This window comes from Rhinoderma darwinii, chromosome 1 (assembly GCF_050947455.1).
Source record: "Rhinoderma darwinii isolate aRhiDar2 chromosome 1, aRhiDar2.hap1, whole genome shotgun sequence".
NCBI classification, from domain to species: domain Eukaryota; kingdom Metazoa; phylum Chordata; class Amphibia; order Anura; family Rhinodermatidae; genus Rhinoderma; species Rhinoderma darwinii.
In genome coordinates this window covers 482,977,985-483,000,116 of record NC_134687.1, presented here as the reverse complement: position 1 = coordinate 483,000,116, position 22,132 = coordinate 482,977,985, and the positions used below count along the sequence as shown (strand labels likewise).

The window sequence follows — 22,132 nt, the reverse complement described above, 5'->3', positions numbered from 1 at the left end:
TTCAGGGTAGGGCTTTTTATTTTCCCGAGTTGAGCTTTTTGTGGCGGAATCGCTGCGAACCCGCCACCAAAAACACAATTGCTATTTTCCAGTGGGAAAAACACCCAACACATAAGCAGCGTTTACGCAAATACAATTGACATTCTGCAGAATAGATCTCCGCACCACAGGTCAATTTCGGAACGTTTTTTTCCACTCAGTATTTACGCTGCGTGTAGATGATTTGTTCTCTTATATCCACTTTGCCGCTACTGTTTTTGATGAAAATCCGCAGTATTTACACAACGTGTGAACTGACCCATAGACTGTTTCCAAACTGCACTATTATGTAAAAGTGTATATATCACAAACACTATAAGGCCTTGGTCACATCTACGCTGGAGGCTCCGTTAAAGGCCTCTGTCACAGATCCGGCCAAGAATACCAGAGAGACACGCTGCGCTATTGTTTCCGGTAAGACCATAGACACCCCGATGGAAACGATTGAAGTCAATGGGTTCTGTCCATCATGCAACGGATCCGGCTCCTCAGGTATTTCCGTTCTGCTCCTCTGGTGGGGCAAAACAACGGAAAGCTAAACACAGATGTGATTGAGGCCTAAATAGATAAAACCCAAATGCTAGATCTTTTCTTTCATTTTTTATATTTCTGTAAAAATTCTTAGCATTTGTACTTGCAACACTTCTCATGTGTTAAGTGTTGTGTTATGGGGTTTATTTTTACTCATGTAATATTTAGTACCTGAATTTTCTTTATGGAAAAGATTATATATATATATATATATATATATATATATATATATATATAGAGAGAGAGAGAGTGAGAATTTAAAACGGCATGTAAATTAATTTCTACAAGAAGCTAACTTCCTGTGACTGAATAACACAAATATTACAAATGCTTTTGACTAACTGTGCTGCTTTCACCTGACAAATGCTATCCAAGAGGGCTGTTGATAATATTAGACTTGGATCACATTACATTTGAGGCTAACTGGGACACCTATGGTGACAATATAGTACGGTTGTATAGTACAGTTGTCTAGTACATATAGTAACCTTTAACAGGATCCCGAACGCTGGCTGTGTTTTTACAGCCACTGGTCAGGGTCTCTGATGTCCGCCGTATAGACTAATTACAGCGGCACTTCAGAGAGTGTGCACGCGCGATCGCGTGCACACAGCTCTGTGCCCTGGCTGTTGCTAACAGCCCTGGGCACTGGGCAGTGTCAGGGGCCAATCTTTTGGTGCCTGAACATGTGATCGCTGTAACAACCAATCACAGCGATCACAAGCATTTCTATGTAAAATACAGTGTGCACGCAATCGCGTGCACACAGCCCTGTGCCCACGCTGTTACCAACAGCTCTGGGCACTGGGCAGAGTATCAGGGACCAATCCGATGGTCCCTGTACATGTGATCGCTGTGAAATCACAGCGATCACATTTGTTTTTATTTTGACATTTCTGGCAGCAAATCTCCTGCCTCTTTTCTTCTCCTCACACATTGTTTCAGTGTGAGGAGAAGAAGAGACTCGAGAGAATTGCTGCCAGAAGAATACTGTGAAAAAAAAAAAATGTTACACTGTAAAACATTCTCTGTATTTCTATCCATCTATACAATGAATCGATCTATCTTTTTTTCTATCTACCTTTCTATCTTTTATTTTATTAGAATAGGCAGGTAGGGAATATATATATATATATATATATATATATATATATATATATATATATAGCGGTTTATTTTTTTTGTTAGCAGTAGTGTGTGTAAATTATATAATATATATATATATATATATATACATACACACACACACACACACGTTAGTTTGTGTATGTTTATAAAAAAAATAAAAAAAATTGTTTGTTTAGTTAGTGTTAGTGACATTATGGCGAGGAAGTTTTTTAGTGCGGAGGAGGCATACGCCATGCTGTGGTCTGAGTGAGATCGCATCAGAGATGGCGTCAGAGATGAAAACGGTTGTAGGCAGTGACGATGATGGCGTCACTTCAGCTTCCTCTTCAGGGGAAGTTATCCCAGTAGAAACAGCGGAACATGAAAGCGCAAGGCCTAGTAGCGCTGTAGCATGGGACAGCCTGGTCCCTCCAGTTCAGGGCCTTGTATGGGCACCTGCTCCATCTCTTGGGCCTAGAATCCACGGATTTACTGCCACTCCTGGCAGAACGGTGGACAATACAAATTGTCCAAATGGATTACTTCCATTTATTTATTACGGACGACATCCTAAATATGATTGTCCACTAAACAAATTGATATGCCGCTCAGTGTATAAAGGCAGAAACCTTCATCCACCCATGCCAGAGATTGGACGCCCACCAATTTGCAGGAATTAAAAAAAAAAAATTGGGGCTCACCCTAAATATGGGTATTGTAAAAAAGCCCTCCATTACGTCTTAATGGTCAACAAGACCCGCCCGAGCCACCCCAGTGTATTCTTCAGTAATGCCCAGGTCTCGTTAGGAGACAATAATGAGGTTCCTCCACTTCAATGTCAACGCACAGGCCCCCCCAAGTACCGATGCAAACAGTGATCGGTTGTTCAAAATAAGACCACTGGTAAATTCCCTCAATTTATTTCTGCAACTCTACACCCCTGAGCAGAATGTAAGTGTGGACGAATCCCTCAACTTCCATGGCAGACTTAGCTTTCGCCAAGATCTACCTTCTAAAATGGCAAGGCTTTAAAAATGGTGTGAAAGCGGGTCAGGATATACCACCGCCTTCAGAATTTATGAAGGGCGGGACCGCACAATAAATGTTCCTGGATGCCCCCCTGATCTTTCCACCAGCAGTAAGATCGTGTGGGAGATAATGCAGCCTCTGCTTCACAAGGGGTACCACCTGTACTGCGATAAAAATTTTTCCAGTGTGCCCGTTTAGGCATTTGCATGCTGCAAGGACTGGGACATGTGGTATCATGCGCAAAAACCGAATTGGTTTTCCGCAGCAATTAGCGAGGAAGCGCATGGTAAAGGGGGACTCCTGTGCTTATGCATCTGAGGAATTGCTGGCGGTCAAGTATAGGGATCGCAAAGACGTGTATGTGCTAAGCACGATTCATACCGCAGGAACAGTGGCAGTAAGGGAAAGGGGGGCAACATCGGACAAGCACAAACCAGTGAGCGTGTCCAAATATAACAAGTACATGGGGGGCTGGTGGATTTAAAGAGGCTCTGTCACCAGATTTTGCAACCCCTATCTGCTATTGCAGCAGATCGGCGCTGCAATGTAGATTACAGTAACGTTTTTATTTTTAAAAAACGAGCATTTTTGGCCAAGTTATGACCATTTTTGTATTTATGCAAATGAGGCTTGCAAAAGTCCAAGTGGGCGTGTATTATGTGCGTACATCGGGGCGTGTTTAATACTTTTACTAGCTGGGCGTTCTGACGAGAAGTATCATCCACTTCTCTTCAGAACGCCCAGCTTCTGGCAGTGCAGACAGCGTGTTCTCGAGAGATCACGCTGTGCCGTCACTCACAGGTCCTGCATCGTGTCAGACGAGCGAGGACACATCGGCACCAGAGGCTACAGTTGATTCTGCAGCAGCATCAGCGTTTGCAGGTAAGTCGATGTAGCTACTTACCTGCAAACGCTGATGCTGCTGCAGAATCAACTGTAGCCTCTGGTGCCGATGTAGCCGACACGATGCAGGACCTGGGGCAGGAAGTGAGTGACGTCACAGCGTGATCTCTGGAGAACACGGCTGTGTCTGAAATGCCAGAAGCTGGGCGTTCTGAAGAGAAGTGGATGATACTTCTCGTCAGAACGCCCAGCTAGTAAAAGTAGTAAAAACGCCCCGATGTACGCACATAATACACGCCCACTTGGACTTTTGCAAGCCTCATTTGCATAAATACAAAAATGGTCATAACTTGGCCAAAAATGCTCGTTTTTTAAAAATAAAAACGTTACTGTAATCTACATTGCAGCGCCTATCTGCTGCAATAGCAGATAGGGGTTGCAAAATCTGGTGACAGAGCCTCTTTAAGCGACCAGGTTTTACAGCCCTATTTAGTAAAACGCAAAACAAAAACCTGGTCCAAAAAAGTGGCCATTTATCTGTTACAGTTGGCAATCCACAATTCATTTGTGCTCTATAAAAAAAAAAACAAAAAAAAAAAAACAGGAGGCAGAGACACATACCTGGATTTCCAGGAGAAAATTATTGAAGGCCTCATATTTGATGTTCAGGACACCCGAGAATGCCCCTAGTCTGAGGATGTCACGCGACTGACTGAAAGACACTTCATCAGTCGGATTCCCCCAACACCAACCAGAAGCAACCCCCAGAAAAAGTGCCGCGTCTGCAGAAAAGACGGGCACCGCAAAGATTCTCGATATTTCTGTCCATTATGTCCCTCACAACCAGGCCTGTGCATTGACCCATGTTTTAAAAAATACCACACTGTTCTGAATTATTAGATTTTAGTTAATTAGTTGAAAATATATTTGCCCTACATTACATTTTTCCCCTGATTTTACTCCAAGGGTGAGGGAGGGAATGGGTGGGGGGTGGATTTCATGTTTGAATATTTTCTATAGTTCATCTGCTGGAGAGCTCCATTTGCATAAACCTGCAATTTATTATTAAAATAAGCTTCTTCTATCGTCCGCCCTCCTACATCTCTATGTGATAATAAGGCACACATATTTGGTATCCCCATGCACAGAAGTGGTAGAATGAGAAAGGAAATAAATTTTGGCCGTGGTCTATACTGTGTGGGAAAAATGCTGGTATAAACTGACGCATTTGCTAAAAAATTGCTAATTTTATTTTGATCCATCTTATTCAAGAAACTTTCAGAAGAAAACTGGACTGTCTAAAAATATGATAAACCCCTTGAAGGAAACCTTGTGGGGTCTACTTGTGTGAATGAAGTCATTTATGGGGTGTTTCTAATGTTTCAGCACCATTAGGCCCCCCAGAAAACAGTATGCGGCTATAAAATCAAATGCTAAATTCCTGGACCGAAAAGCCTCCTTTTATGCCAAGCCCTGGCACATGCCCGCACAGTGAATAAGGCACACATATTTGGTATCCCCATGCACGGGAGAAGTGGAAGAATGTGAAAGGAGAGGAATTTTGTCTGTGGTCTATACTGTGTGTGAAAAATGCTAGCATAAACTGACGTAACTGCTAAATTCTTGCATTTTTTTCCAATTTTGCCCGCTTTAGAGAAAAAAATTAATAAATAATATATACTGACAAATGCCACTAAAACAAAGCCCTATCTGTCCTTTAAAAAGATGAACTTTATTCACCTGCAGAGTTATAGTCATCTAAAGAAGCGCATAGCAAAATTGTGATATTTGCTCGTCATTTCTTAACCGGTTAAGAAAATATATATATTAATCTTCGATATTATTGACACTTTTACCCCTATATTGTTTCATTGTGTTCATCACATGTTTATGTAGTTATGTTTTTTTATTTAGCAAATTCGATTTTTTTAATTTGACTGTGTATAGTTTATTAGTGCTATTGTCAGCGTTTGTTGTCTAAGAAAAGCAATTGTAACTTAATTTACACATATTGCTGCATATAGTGTATATGCGCTTATTCTTTCCTAATGCTATTTGCTTAAAGAGGCTCTGTCACCACATTATAAGTGTCCTGTCTCCTACATAAGCAGATGGGCGCTATAATGTAGGTGACAGCAGTGCTTTTGATTTAAAAAAACCGAACTGTTTTCACCACTTTATTAGCGATTTTAGATTTATGCTAATGAGTGTCTTCATGCCCAAGTGGGCCTGTTTTTACTTTCGACTAAGTGGGCGTTGCACAGAGGAGTGTATGACGCTGACCAATCAGCGTCATGCACTCCTCTCCATTGATTTAGGCAGCGCATAGGGATCCTTTAAAGATCGCTATGTGCTGCCTTATACTAACACATTAACAAAACTGAAGTGTTTAGACAGTGAATAGACATTCCACGGGATGTCTATTCACAATCCCTGCACTTCGTTACTGTTTCTGTGGTAGTTACAGCAGAGGAAGTGTAATCTCGCGAGATTACGCTGTAGATGACAGGTTACAACGAGATTACGCTTCCTCTGCTGTAACTACCACAGAAACAGTAACGAAGTGCAGGGATTGTGAATAGACATCCCGTGGAATGTCTATTCACTGTCTAAACACTTCAGTATCGTTAATGTGTTAGTATAAGACAGCACATAGCGATCTAAAAGGATCCCTATGCGCTGCCTAATTGGTCAGCGTCATACACTCCTCTGTACAACGCCCACTTGGTCGAAAGTAAAAACACACCCACTTGGTCATTAAGACACTCATTAGCATAAATCTAAAATCGCTAATAAAGTGGTGAAAACAGAACGTTTTTTTTTTAAATAAAAAGCACTGCTGTCACCTACATTATAGCGCTGATCTCCTTATGTAGGAGATAGGGCACTTATAACGTGGTGACAGAGCCTCTTTAAAGGCTATGAAAAGATGTCATGCTTTTTTTTAATGTAATGTATGTGTTTTAGTATACGAAACATTTTTGTAATACACATGTATTCAAAATGTTATTTCGTTTTAGCACTGCAGCTTCTATGTATCCACTAAACATAGAAGCTGCATAACGCCGCTGTAAGCCGAATCCGTTAGTCAGCTGGACTAACAGCGGTTCCTGCGTGCCTCTGACACACAATCTAAACTAAATGCAGATCAAATCTAATTTGATCAAGTAACAAAATTGTGACCGTAATGTTTTCAGTATATATTGAGAGATCATTACAGATTTATGGCTTGGCATAATTAAAAACACAAACATTACAATACCCACCTCTAACTGTAGAGAATCTATCTTTTCTTCCTGACATGTGTCTCCTTCGCATTCATACTGAACAATTTTTCCATCGGTTTTGCTCGCAACTAATCGATGAACATAATTATCTGTAATTTGGTACATAAAAGAAAAATGTAATATAAAATAAAAGTTGAATTTCCAATAACTGAAAAACCACTAACTTTACAAACAACACTACCAAGGCTATGTTCACACTGCTGTCAGAGGCTCAGTCGGTAGTACCGCCAGATTTTATAGGGCGAACAGCACTGCACGCATTGCTATTTTTCCCATCAAAACGACGACCACCACAGCGTTCAATAGGTTTGTTGGCTGTCCTTAGTATCCACTGTACGACAGTACCAGCAATGTGTCAGTTTCCATTATAAATGGATACCACAACGCAAGTGTGAACATAGCCTGACTTGCGGGTGACCAGCTGTTATTGTAGGGTCTACACACATGTAGGAATTTACATTGACATTATTATTACCTGGCCATTTTAACCCTTTGGGTACATTATACCCCTGTATTTTCTAAAAGTAGACACCTAGCACATTGCTATCACAGGCACCTTCATACAGTTTTGCATCTAAGCAGAACGTTTCGTAAAAACACACATCCAAGACAGAGTTGACAAAGGGCCTGATTAAATGGGAAACTACTCATCTCTTAATCCTTTAGTAGGAAAAAAGCTGCGACATATCCTCTCTCAGTGGTAAGAAGGGTGATAACATGAAGAAAAGTTCCTGTGTCCCCCGCCCAGGGTCACTAGGGACCGTACAGGCGGAGAGATGACAGTACCAATTATTGATCTTTCTATGAGCTGTCACTTGTCACTCCTCCCACCCCTCTCCTCCAGAGACACAAAGCCAGAAATCAAAACTTTACACGCTGCCCCGTGCAGAACGCACCTGTAATATCCTAGTATTATTTGAAAGCGAAGATTCAGGGTTTTAATAGAATACCAAGATCTAAGCTCTATAATCTGGCCACGGCAAGTGTTTGAAGTGATGACATATTTTGCATACGTACTTGGAAGCGAAAGAGCTCAATACAGTTTCTAGTGAATGTATTTTTATTTTTTTCTATTGTTTTTGTCCTTTACCAAAAACCACAAGTCCACCCTTCTAACTCAGAAAACAGTCTAAAGAAAGACATATTATAGTGCTTTTACCTCCAGCATAATCCCAGACTCTGTGATTGGTCAGCTGCATTGCGTAAGTATGTTGGGTCTCCTCAAAATGTTTATATGCATGTCTACTAACATATCTACCACATCCAATGTGGCCACAAATTAAACAGATCCAGAGGTTCTGCAAGAATAAAAGGATTTCAATAAACTACACAATTACCCTATATTTGATTTATAAAAGTGAGTTTAAGGTTTTATAACAAAAAATCTAATGGTTATATTCGTTTTCTTATAAACCCCTATAACCTGAAAGAAGAAGATTGATATAATAGGATATATTAATTCTGCAGTGTAAGCGGATATATATGCATGAACAAAAGCACAAGGGATTATGGGGGATTATGGATTGAATTAGCACTTTCGCTCCATTATGCAAACATTACTTCTAACACAAGAAGAATTTGTTCAAAGCGTTCCACGTAAGACCTGCAGAAAAAAAAAAAAAAAAAAAGGGAGTCCATATGTTTCCAGTGCCGGGACTCACAGCACAGACTTACTTCCTGGACGCCACACTCAAAGCATTTGTTTTCTTCCACTGGTTCTGGAGTTTGGCAGTATCTACACACTGGACATCTATAACAAAGAAGATCCATTACTCTAAACACGCAAGTCGTTAAAACCTGGAGTCTAAAACACTACAGAACTCATTTACCAAAACTGTAAAACCAACCAGAGCCCAGCTTTAATTTCTTAAACTGCTCTGAAAAAATGAAAACTGCACTGTGATTGGTCGCTATGTGCAACAAGGCTAGATTTTCTATTAGACAGTTTTGATAGATTGGGCCCAAAAGCATTTACGCGGAGGAGGACGGTAAAATTGACAACGGACATAAATATAAAAACGAGGGGCCTGGGAATGCCCAACATTCTGTCTTACCATAAAGCATTGATAGTTAAAAAATTATGTGCATGGATTTCACCAAGCCCACTTTCTAATTGGACTTCCATAGAGCAAAATCTTACTGGCAGTAAATCCCTTTGTAATGTCCTTTTGACTTATGCGGTTAAACCATCCCTTTCCATTCCCATAGCGCCAACGGTAAGGCCCCATGCACACGAACGTGTTTTTGCGTCCGCAATTCCCCCGCAAATCCACGGGAGAATTGCGGACCCATTCATTTCTATGGGCCCATACACACTATCCGTGTTTTCACGGGTCTCCGCATGTCCGCAAATCCGTGCCGCAGAAACTCAGGACATGTCTTATTACGGCCCGCAAATTCGATGCGGACATGCCCATAGAAGTCAATGGGCCCGTGGAAAATGCGGGTACACCTCCGTGTGTCAACCGCAGTTTGCGGATTTGCGGAAGTGTTGCTAGGCGACGAGCGGGAATGAGTTCTGTCATCATCCTGTTTTACCTAGGCTTTTTTTTTTCATCCGCATTTTGCGGATTACATACGGATGAACTGCGGATTACATACGGATGAACTGCGGAGGACATTTCACGGAACACGGTCCTGGAATTTGCGGACCAGAAAAACACTACGGTCGTGTGCATGAGGCCTAAGGAATACTCTACAAGCTTGGCTTTCTCTTCTTTCAACCAGCTTCTACCGCTAGGGGGGGATGCTGTTCCCATACCTTTGGCTGTTCTTGAATTGCTAATCCCAAGTTTGAAGGTGCAGACCTGGGTGGGTTGTGGTATCAATTATGTCCCAGAGTTATTCAATGGAGATAGTATTAGCTCATTCTCAGATTTAGTGGCTACACGTCATATCCCTCACAGTGAATTGTTTAGGTATGTGCAGGTCACATCTTACTTAGATGATTTTCCTGTTACTACGGTTTCTTTGCCGCAATTTATATGTACTCATCTCTCTAATCCTAGCAAAGGGGACTTAAACTTTACTAAGCGTATATATGACTGCCTTAAGGGAGACGTGGAGATTGCTAAGCGGGTCCATTTTCTGAGTTGGGAGCAGGACCTAGACAGGATATTTACCATTGAGCAATGGACTGCGGCAATTAAGTGGACTATGAAGTCCTCTTTATGTATGAATCTTTTGGAAGTAAACCATAAAATGCTGATGAGATGGTACTATAGACCTTCCAAGCTAGCTAGAATTTATCCCCACTCGTCAGCCTTGTGCTGGCGAGGTTGTGGCTAAGCGGGTTCCCTTTACCATATTTTTTGGAAATGCCCTCTTATATTGACATTGTGGGATGATGTGTTTCAACTATCACTTTGGGTATTGCGATCACTAAGGATCCAGCTTTGGCTCTGCTATCTTTGGGAATAGAAGATCTTCCCACTAACTTTAGATGTCTGGTGAGCCATGTGTTTCTTACCCCTAAACTTCTGATTGCCAAAGCTTGGAAATCCTCCACGTCTCCATCTTGTAATGAGTTGATAGGGAGAGTATCTAACCATTGTGTTTATGAACGTCTCTTTTACCTCTGGAGTAATAGATACGTTTTCTTCTCTAATATTTGGAACCCACGGATACATCGTTTTGTTGACTGTCGAGATCAAATACCTATGACAGCTTAATTCTCATTTCCCTTTCTCTCCTTACACTTTTTGCGTTCTGGCATGTAGTTTTATACTTTGTATTTGTCATTTGAACAGATGTATATTTTTTGGATGTCATGCTGTTCAGAAATTTGGTGAAATTTCAATAAAAATCTATTGTTGAAAAAAAATATAGATATAAAAACGAAGCAGATATTCAAGATGCCATAATGCTATATTTATAAAAAAAAAAAAAAAAAAAGTATCATTGATATGAACAGCCGCACATACTGATATAAGTATTTCAATTAAAATAAACTTTTTTTTTTCTTTTTTTTTTTTAACTATTACCCAAAAAAAAGGACTTACGTGGTGTCCTCCCAGCGCTGCAGACACTGGCTATGGAAGCTGTGATTACAAAGAGTGGTTAGAATGCCATTAACAGATTCATCCATCCTCTCCAAGCACACCGTGCATTTAGGGAGCTCTGTGAGATCCATCACTGGCAAGCTGGCACCCTAAAAAGGTCATTGCAAAAAAATTATATAAAAAAAAATACCGACAGTCAAGGCTGCCAAGAGAACAGTATAACAGCATTCATGTAAAAATGCAAGTTATATTTCAAGGCATGAAAATTAAAACACATCATAAAAAGATTTGTTACTTATTTTCTAGTGTCTACCTTGAATTCTGTCATAGAACGTGCCTTTGGAAATCTTATTTCTCAATTTAGCGGTAGAAATTAAACTATAGCTTAATTTTCGCTTTCCCACATATGTCACAAAAGTCTAATTTGTGGGGGTGCAGCTCAGAACTGGGCCGCTCGCTGCCCGTTCCCAGAGCAGATTACATTTCGAGTGAATTTTTTGTGGGCTACGCCTCTCATTGCAGTTAGATGACAATTCCCTTTGCCCAGTCTATTGATTTGCATAAGAAAGGGTATGAAGTGGTCACTTCCGTTCATATATGTACAATAAATGTTACATTTAATTCAGGAACACGTCTAGCAGCCGGCAATGGTGCGTTAATGCCAAACACATGCATGCTATAAATATAATATACTCACATCTTCAGATTTAAACACCTCCGCCCTTTCCACATAGACAAGCTGACATACATCCTCTTCAATAGAGTTGAACTGACGTCCGTTATTCGACATGTAAAAGCTGTCTGCGTCCGCCTGAATAAGAACAAGAAATGTATTTCTATGAAACTAGTCCCATGTCCTCCAATGATTTGAATAGGCAGCATGCCCTGGGCTTTAAACAACAATAAATGCATGTGTCCTGAAGCTCCTATGACCGTTCAGCACAGGACTATCACCCTTTTCATACACAATGCTACACTAGATCAGTCAGTTTTGTCATGGATTTTTTTTTCTCCGCACCTGGCACAAATAGTCACATGGAATGAGCATTTTTTGTTGCCCACAACATATGCAGATTCTAGTGCAAATGTATGTTGAATTTGGCTGTAAATGTAATACAATAGTTTTAGTTAAAAAAAAAAAGGGAGAAAGAAACAATGGACGGACAATTTGTTTTCACCATGTGCACAAAGAAAAATGTACATTAAAATTTGACATGTACAATCTGGCTGTGAGGGCAGCAGAATTGGAGGAGGGGACTGTATTATAAAGCAATAGTAGAGAAAGTATTTACATTTCTGTTTGGAATATTAGGTGGGCTGTGGGAGATGTGTAGGCCTCAAGGAAAAGGAGGTCCTGTGAAGTGTAGTTGTACAGGACTTTTGCGAGGAATTTCATTTGAAATTTACTTCTGGACAAGATAACCATAAAGGTTACAGTGTGACAGGGAAAAAAGGAACTGAACAAACCACATGAAAGATTAAAAGTACAGCCCATGAGCACAGTGCAACATCGAACCTCTACATATATCCGTCAGAGAACACAGGCTCTCCTAAAACGTGCCTGTATTTCGCAGATAGCATCGGCAGGGATTTCATAGAGAACTAGATTTTTTTCTGTGACGGAACCATTTGGCCCTGTTCACACAGTTTTTTGCACGTAGAAAAAATCTGCCTCAGAATTCCATAAGGGATTTTGATCGGCCTGCGCTTTTTGCCATTAAAGCGACTGCAAGGACCACAAGCAAAAAACTTCGCTAAAAGTGCTCGGAAACGAGCGGCACGTTTTTTTCTGCCTCCCACTGCTCTCCATAGGTCAGAGGCGGAACCGCGGCAAGAAAGGACATGCCACTTTTTTTCCCATGAGCGGCTAAAAGCCATCCGGGAAAAAATAAAACACCTCTGCCAGCTATTAAAATCAATGGGGGGGGGGGGGCGAATTCGACAATTTTTAAGCGCCGTTTCAGCTTCAATATCAGAGCCGAAAAACACTCAGTGTGAACAGGGCCTTTGAATGACAGCAGTTTCATTTTAGCCCATTGAAGGGGTTGGCCGCTTTATATATTATCTGTACAAAAGAGTAAGGGGAATATAGCAACTTACTAATATATGCTCCTTAGAAGTTCTGCCTGGATTAAAATCGCATTGTGAAGCCATGCCCCCTTGTTAACCAAATTTTCTCCCCGGACAGTATCGCCGCCCCCATCCTAAAAACGGCCGCTGATGGAGGGGCATGTGATGCGATCGAAACCATCAGCACCTCCCATTGACCTGCGCTAGTTTCCTGGTGCGCAAGTGCAGATTAAACAATTACACCAAATTTCAATGTGTACATCACACGCCATTATATATGCATGGCGCGGGTTTAAGCTGGCTGCCCGAGCGATGGGGCAGCGAATGTCGTGTAAGTGCATGTGTTATGTACATGTATTGTGTATGTGAACATACACTAAGATATTACACATATACCATTTTTAAGATGAAGACTAATAAGTACCTGGGAGCTGAATTTTATGAGAGCCATGTACTGGTTTGGCGTGGAGTCTCGGATTATTTTCATATGCTCAATAACTTCATTAAATGGGGCCACAAACTTCATCAGATCATGGCTAGTCATTGTAGCAGGAACTGTAAGAATGCAAATCATTGCACTACGTCGGACGTCTTCTTTCAACGAAGTCATCTTACTAAAAAAAACGACATCATATTGCTTAAAGCTGCGGAACATGAAATGTATAGCAACACACACACACACACACACACGCACACACACGCACACGCACACGCGCACACACACGTACACGCACACACACAATGGACCAGTGGTAAATAAACAGTACAGAATGTTATATGGCCATACCAAAATAATACGATTACACTGGCCGTTTAGTAAAGGTGTACCAGTAGGTTCTCTGTCCTGTGAGCGGGTGAAGAAGAAGAAGAAATGATTCACAGAAAGATCAAGGCAGCTGGTTTATTGCCGGCAGCTCTCCTGTTCTTATGGTTTAATATGACGTCAGTAGATTACATGGGCATTTTTGGGCATGTTGCCAATCTCTAGGCTTCAAACAATTTCTGAAAGCAGCATATATAGCAATAAGTGAAAATGGTCAGTGGCAAAGCAATGAGGTGCAGCGTTGGGCTGGGGATACAAGGATAACTGACCCTTTCAGGACCAGGGGTGTTTTAGGCCTTGGTGTCCAGAGAAAAAGGTTTACCTTGCTTTAATACAAAGGTGATTTAAATTTTTTATTTCTTAGGTTACCCCCAACTTTTTCCGTTCTTTGCGAGACACATATGGCTTTCTTATTACTTAAAATTGGAGCTGATATAAATTCATTTTGTAGGCCATTTATTGTGGGAAAAATTGACATAAGGGTAAAAAAAAAAAATACATTTTGTTTAATCAATAATATTTACCCCAGAACGGCATCCTCTAGTTCTCCCGCACATAGCAATGCCATATATGTGTACATTGTGTAACGTATGACGCTGCTATAGCGCAGAGAATAAAGACACTATTTTAGTTTAACATGTATCTCCCCCCCCTTAAATTTAGATGCCGCATCTGTACATGGATGAAAACCCATTAGAATCTTTTGCATCTGTGAATGTGCTAAAAGCAATTGGTGGTGGCACAGAAAAGCAGGCAGCCAGGAAGGCGGTCACGTGGCCAAATCAAATGACGGCCACCATCTTGAAAGTTTCGGAGGAGATAAATGCTCAGCCTACTGTAAACTAAGCCCTTCCCGGGGGAGCAGGGGGCCCTGAAATGAAGCGCAGAGGTAACGGATTTACAGCTGCCTGTTTAAAAACACAGCAACTTACGGCGTTTTAGAAATTTCATTAGAAAGTGCAATACACAGTGCCCATTCATATCAATGGGTTGTCTACGTAAAATAGAAAAGGACAGGTCATTCAGAGTGAGAGACCCTTTTTGTGACCGCTCTCCATTTTAAGCCAAGAGATGAGAATCTTTAATAGTGGACCTTCTTCTATTAACTCAGATTTCCTAAAACGGTATAGTACAATGAGTTTTCTAAACTGGACAACCCCTTTAAGTCACCATGTAGCATAGGTATACATTTTGAAAGCTACACAACACACAAGAAAAATATATATATAGAATTGTTTCTTTAACCAATTAGGGGGCATTAATAAGAGGCGGAAGTGCTTTGAATTTCCAAATCCAAAGAAAACTACAGTACCATGGAATATTGTGTAAAAATATCTGCAGACTTTAGGGCTTGCTGTTCTGCCTGGGAACTCCACAACTTCTGCCTACGTCATGGTCACTGTCCTTATATGGACACAGTGACAGTGGAGAAGAAGTTGTGGAGTCCCCAGGCAGAGCATCAGCTGAGGCTTTGCTTGGGAACTCCAGCGATAGGAAACCCCTGACTTGACCAAATATGGACGTCGGGAGCAGTGCTGGAGTCCCGAGCAAAGCGCTAGCTGATGCTATGCTCGGGCACCCAAGCAATAGGCAATGTGACAGCCCCTTGCGGTCTTGTTCACAAACTGCACATGAAGCAAGAGCTCAGTCACGTGGTGCCGTGTCGGAGCGTCGTCATTATTAGAAAAGCTCCAGCACTTCCTGAATAATTCATGAGGTTTGAACTGCACCATTTAGCACAGAATTTTTAATTAAAAGCATATTAGTAAGTTACTTAGTTTCACATAAATATATTATTGCAATGCAATTTGTGGTCCCCGGATAACCCCTTTAAGCTTTGTTTTCTGTGGGACAAGATTTTTTTTAAAGTCAAAGTGTACCCCCAGGGACTGTGTTTGCATCTCTCGCGAGAAGTTTGAATGTGACAATAAGAGATTAGCTGCCTGTCTTCAAGGAAAAAATAAGACGCCAGAAGCTTCTCCTGAAATTCTCGCCATATATATTGTCTTGGCAAAAGGACCACCCGATCCTTTAGCTGCATCTCCTGTCGTCACATTAAAATTTCTTCACATTTCTACATCAGTGGAGATATGTTTTAATAGTGCCTTTGGTGTGCTTACTTGGTCTTGTATAAATGCATAATGCCATGAACTATTTCCACAGAAGGATTCCCACTGAAGAAAGTTATCTGCTCAGGTAGCTGTTTTGAAGGAGAATCTGGAGAAGTCTGATTAGGAGTTTCAGGAGGATCATCTGTTTTTTCTGTGCTAGAGGCAATCTGGGCATCTAAAAAATAAAATAAAATAAAAAATATATTTTTTTTTTAGCTATTTGCATTAAAGTAGAAGTAAGTTGAGCAGCTATGGCTAGACGATGGGATTTACACATGTAAACTACCATTGAAATGTACAATGTGTGAGAGAGCTGCATTGATGGTCATGATGAAGTTCTATATATGATAGACAGTTCAAAAATAGTATGTACAATTATCAGGTTCAAAACACCCCATAAAACAATTCTTCAATTTCCATATCAGACACCAAAACTAATGGCACCAATATCTCAAGAGCAGTGGGGGCTATAAAGAAGCAAAAAAAAAAAAAAGCACCAGAATCTGTAAGGTGTCAGATATTTGTGATCTCAGGGTCAGCTTCCATTTAATTTCTAAAGCGTACCTTCTCAGAATAAGCCGTCATACGTGAGTACATGAAGAATAACACTTTCCGTTCATTATACTGCATGACTAGTATTAATGTATTATTTTTTTCTAGCATTTTTTCCGTCTGCAGGCCCTTTAACTCTCAGTGGTCTCTGAGCTAGTGGATGGAGTCTAACTGCTATCATGTCTTCTATACACTGTACACACAGAAGAGTAATCCTGCTCTTCTATCTCTATCCATGATACATACATACACATATATATATTTATTCTACAGCAGCATGGAAAACATTATACAGCAGTAATGAGCAGTGTAGCTGAAAATCCTGCACTGGCCTGAGAACGTAACATTGACCAGGAAGCTGCAGCACATCTGTCTGTGTCTGTCACTTTGATCCTGCTCCCCCTCCCCTCTCAGACTTCTATAGGCAGCAACATCTGTGTCTCTGTTCCTGCTTTCCCTCCCCTCTCCATAGACTTCTATGGGCAGCAGCATAGGTGTGTCTCATTCTGCTCCACCTACCCTCTCCATATACTTCTATTGGCAGGCTGTGAAGATACACCCCCCCTACTTGCTGTAGTCTGTACTCCTGTACTCCTCTACTCTGTAACTAGGAATGGATTTTTCTTGACAACAGGGGAGTGGACAGCAGATTACAGGAAGGGAGACACCTAGTGGCAGTAACGTCACACAAAATGTGCATGGCTAAAACAACTAAATTTTAACAGTAAGTAAATTACAAAGTTGATCTATACCAGGTATGCTATTAGATCAGCATAAGTCGTTTGAAAAGTTAGTGTCCATTTAATTTACAACTAAACGGTCTCTTTAAAGAGACTCTGTCACCAGTTTATAACTGCCCTATATTCTACCTAATCGAATAGGCGCTTTAATGTAGATAAGTAATGTGTCTGTTTGTTTTAAAAAAAAAACAAAAAAAACGTTTATTTTTGACAAAGTTTGAGAATTTTAAGTGTTATGCAAATTTGTTCTGAATGACCAACTGGGCGTTTTTTTTTACTTTTCACCAAGTGGGCGTTGTAAAGAGAAGTGTATGACGCTAACTAATCAGCATCATACACTTCTCTTCATTCATGTTCAGCTGTACTCCCAGCACAGCGTGATCACGCGAGATCACGCTGTGCTATCACTCCCACAGTAACTTTACCGGAGTGTTGGGAGAATGAAAAGAGATCGCCTCCTGGAGAGATCACGCTGTGAGTACAGCTGAACATGAATGAAGAGAAGTGTATGATGCAGATTGGTCAGCGTGATACACTTCTAATTACAACGCCCACTTGGTCAAAAGTAAAAAAACGGTTGGTCATTAAGAATAAATTTGCATAACACTTAACCCCTTCAGGACTGAGCCTGTTTTGGCCTGCTTTTACATATCCAAGTGATTCTGAGACTGTTTTCTCGTGACATATTGTACTTTATGTTAGTGAAAAAATTTGGTCGATAAATTCAATATTTATTTGTAAAAAACAAGATTTAGAGAAAATTAGCAAAAATTAGCATTTTTCGAAATTTAAATGTATCTACTTGTAAAACAGATAGGAATACCACACAAAATACTTACTAGTTTACATTTCCCATATGTCTACTTTAGATTGGCATCGTTTTTTGAACACTTATTTTTCTAGGACGTTACAAGGCTTAGAACTTTAGCAGCAATTTCTCATATTTTCAAGAAAATGTAAAAAGACTATTTTTTCAGGGCCTTATACATTAGAAAGCCCCCATAAAATCACCCCATTTTGAAAACTGTACCCCTCAAAGTATTCAAAACAGCGATCAGAAAGTGTTTTAACCCTTTAGGCGTTTCGCAGGAATTAAAGCAAAGTAGAGGTGAAATTTACAAAATTTCATTTTTTTTTGTCAAAATTCATTTGTAATAAAAAAAAAAATCTGTACCGCAGATGGTTTTACCGGAGAAATGCAACTCAATATTTATTGCCCAGATTCTGTAGTTTTTAGAAATATCCCACATGTAGACCTAGTGTGTTACATGTGGGAAGCAAAGGAGCACCTAGAGGATTTTGGGGCCTCCTTTTTTTAGAATAGATTTTATGCACCATTTCAGGTTTGAATAGGTGCCAAAACAGTAAAGACCCCCCCCCCCCAAACGTTACCCCATTTTGGAAACTACACCACTCAAGGAATTTATCTAGTGGTATAGTTAGCATTTTGAACCCACTGTTTTTTTTTTGCTAAATTTATTTGAATTAGTATGTGAAGATGAAAATCTACTTTTTTTTGTCAAAAAATGGAGACATTTTTTATTTTTACAAGGAATAAAGTAGAAAAAACACCCCAACATATGTAAAGCAATTTCTTCCGATTATAGCAATACCCCATATGTGGTAATAAACTGATGTTTGGACCCACAGCAGGGCTCAGAAGAGAAGGAGCACCATTTGGATTTTGGATTTCTGATTTTGCTGGAATAGTTTTCAGTGCCGTGTCACGTTTGCAATGCACTGGAGGGAAGAAAACAGTAAAAACCCCCCAAAAGTGACCACATTTTGTTAACTACACCCCTCAAGGAATTTTTCTAGGGGAAAAGTTAGCATTTTTACCCCACAGTTGTTTTGATGAATTCATTGGAATTAGTCTGTAAAGGTAAAAATCTACTTTTTTTCTGAAAAAATTTAGACATTTCTAATTTTTACAAGGAATAAAGGAGAAAAAGCACCCCAACAGTTGTAAAACAATTTCTCCTGATTACACAAACACACCATATGTGGTAATAAACTGCTGTTTGGACCCACAGCAGGGCTTAGAAGGGAAGGAGCGCTATTTGGCTTTTGGAGCTCAAATTTAGCTGAAATGGTTTTCGGGGTGCCATGTCGAATTTGCAAAGCTCCCGAAGGACCAAAACAGTGGAAGCCCCCCAAAAGTAACCCCATTTGGCAAACTACACCACTTATGGAATCTGTCTAGGGGTACAGTGAGCATTTCGAACCCACAAGTCTTTTGCAGAATTTATTAGGATCAAACATTATTTCCACTAAAAGGTTGAATTTTTTTAATTTCACAAAGGATAAAGGAGGAAAAAGCACCCCAACTTTTGTAAAGCAATTTCTCCAGAGTATGGCAATAACCCACATGTGGTCATACATGTTTTTTCATTAGAAAGTAATTAACCCTTTCCGGACTGATCCATGTTTTGCTTTTTCTTTTTCGCTTTTCCGAGAGCCATAACTTTTCTATTTTTCCGTCAATAGAGCGGTATAAGGGCTTATTTTTTGCGGGACGAGCTGTAGTTTTTATTGGTACCATTTTTTGGTACATACAACTTTTTGAGCACTTTTTATAAAAAATTTTGGTAGAGCCAAGGTGACCAAAAAACAGCGATTTTGACGTTTTAAATTCTTTTTTGTAAACTGCGTTCACCATGCGAGTTAAATAATGGTATATTGTAATAGCTTGGACTTTTACGGACGCAGCGATACCAATTTTGTGTATTTTTTTTATATTTTACATCACTTTGGAGAAAAAAAATGTGAAAAGGTATTTTTTTGGACTTTGAATATATTTATGAAATTTTTTTCCACTAATAATAACTATTTCCTTTTGTTTTTACACATTTTATTAGTCCCCTTAGGGGACTTGAACCAGCAATCAGTAGATCACAGGTACAATACACTGCAATACTAATGTATTGCAGTATATTGTCATTTTTACAGGCTCCTGTAACAGCGCGATCGCTGTTTTTGTCCGTTAGTCCCGGGTGCCAGCTGTAATACACAGCCGATACCTGCAGTATATGTCGGGGGCTCAGCGCGTGAGCCTGCTCCATACATCAACCCCCACACCACAATATGATATTAGGTCGTGGTGCATGAAGGGTTTAATGCGCGGCGGATAGTGCAGAGTGAAAATTACCATTTTGAACGGATGTGCCATTTTAGTGCACTATATGTTGTGCCCAGTTTGTGCCACAAATACCTCAAATTATTAACCGGGTTCTCCCGGGTATGGCGATGCCATATCTGTGGACGTAACTGCACGTCAAGGTGCGCGAAGGGGTTAAAATGCTCATAACTTTGTCAAGAATAAACATTTTTTAAATAAAAAACAGCACATTACTTATCTACATTAAAGCGCCTATTAGATTAAGGAGAAGATAGGGCAGTTATAAACTGGTGACAGAGTCTCTTTAAGGACAGGGGATAAGTGGCTATGAGATACCACTTATTTTGTGATGGATACCAGTGGATTTCAGGGATAATTTGGGTTGTGCAATGTATCCTTGCCTTTTTCCACATTAAGAGAATGTTCACACGCAGTGTTTTCAGCCGTTTTTCAGGGCGTAAACATCCCGAAAAACGGCTCAAAAATCAGAACACCTACAAATATCTGCCCATTGATTTCAATGGGAAATACGGCGTTCTGTTCCGACGGGACGTTTTTTTATGCCTCGTTTTCCAAAAACGTCACGTAAAAAGAATGCCCGCAAAAAATAAGTGCATGTGACTTATTGGGACGTTTTTTGGAGCGGTTTCTCATTGATTCTATAGAAAAACAGCTTAAAAAACGGCCGTAAAAAACTCAGCGAAAAACACGACTGATTAAAAAACTTCTAAAAATCAGGAGCTGTTTTCCCTTGAAACCAGCTCTGTATTTTCAGATGTTTTTGAGTTTGTGTGTGAACATACCCTTACGAGCACAATGCAACCTGAGGTTTTCTAGAGGTGTGGTCCTCTCAAAGACGATGGCTAGTATGCATAGTATATGATGGAACTGAAAGTCTGTTAAAGGAAATCTTGTCTGGATAAAGGGGTGGTATCAAACCGGTGGTCTTTTGGAGGGGTTACACTGTAATAAACTTATTGAACAACCTCCCGTTTTCTTTTAAAACATCATTTGTGGAAGAAACGATGGAAGCTTAGGAGATTTGAGGTCATTTCATTAGACATTTTCCTTTTGAATTTTGCAATAAAATGGTCATGACCACTCAGATCTAATAAATTATTGACACGGCAAAGTTGCCTATATTTATGAACACTGCATCGGTGTCAAGACAAACTGTTGAAAACACATTACGCTAATGGAGTCTGCATGATAATGTTCACCTGGGTTTGGACCTATGGTTTCTATTATCATGTCTGTCATTTCTCTTCTCCCAATGTGCTGATGCAGAATTGTCGTCTTTTCCACCGGCGTCTTCCCTTCCAAACAGGCTGCTGCAGTATGCAACGTCTTCTCTCTAATTTCCTCATCAGACATCTCGGTGGCTAGGCAGGAACATAAATATTAAATGTGTTGTGGTTTACAGGAAGGACAAAAAACAATAAAGCATACAGCAAAGAACAAACCATCCTGTGAATATGCCAACCATAAAAGGTACTACGCAGGTCAAAGTAAATGAATAATCATAAATCACATCTTGCTACTCAGTGAAGACAGTACTGTGCTCCTACAAAATGGTAGTCAAGCCATAAGGCTACCCATCGCAAAACGTCCAACATAGCATCGCTTATTGATAAAGCAAACAACGAATGTCTTTTCTTAAAGAGGCTCTGTCACCAGATTATAAGCGCCCTATCTCCTACATACGGAGATCGGCGCTGTAATGTAGATAACAGCAGTGTTTTTATTTAGAAAAAGATCTATTTTTTCCACGTTATGAGCGATTTTAGCTTTATGCTAATTAATTTCTTAATGCCCAAGTGGGCGTGTTTTTACTTTAGACCAAGTGGGCGTTGTACAGAGGAGTGTATGACACTGACCAAT

At 40.2% G+C, this 22,132-nt stretch overlaps 1 protein-coding gene across 1 annotated transcript in view; it reads right to left on the bottom strand.

Moving 5' to 3' along the window:
- The window catches only part of BRAP (BRCA1 associated protein), a 51,527-nt gene that overhangs the window by 14,964 nt on the left and 14,431 nt on the right, over nt 1-22,132 (bottom strand). Inside the window, exons 2-9 of the mRNA XM_075834813.1 lie at nt 21,472-21,633; nt 15,851-16,016; nt 13,332-13,521; nt 11,535-11,648; nt 10,838-10,986; nt 8,511-8,586; nt 7,996-8,134; nt 6,816-6,925 (exon numbers count right to left, since the gene is read on the bottom strand). Of these exons, the coding sequence (XP_075690928.1) occupies nt 6,816-6,925; nt 7,996-8,134; nt 8,511-8,586; nt 10,838-10,986; nt 11,535-11,648; nt 13,332-13,521; nt 15,851-16,016; nt 21,472-21,633 (1,106 nt within the window). The remainder of the gene's footprint in view (nt 1-6,815; nt 6,926-7,995; nt 8,135-8,510; nt 8,587-10,837; nt 10,987-11,534; nt 11,649-13,331; nt 13,522-15,850; nt 16,017-21,471; nt 21,634-22,132) is intronic.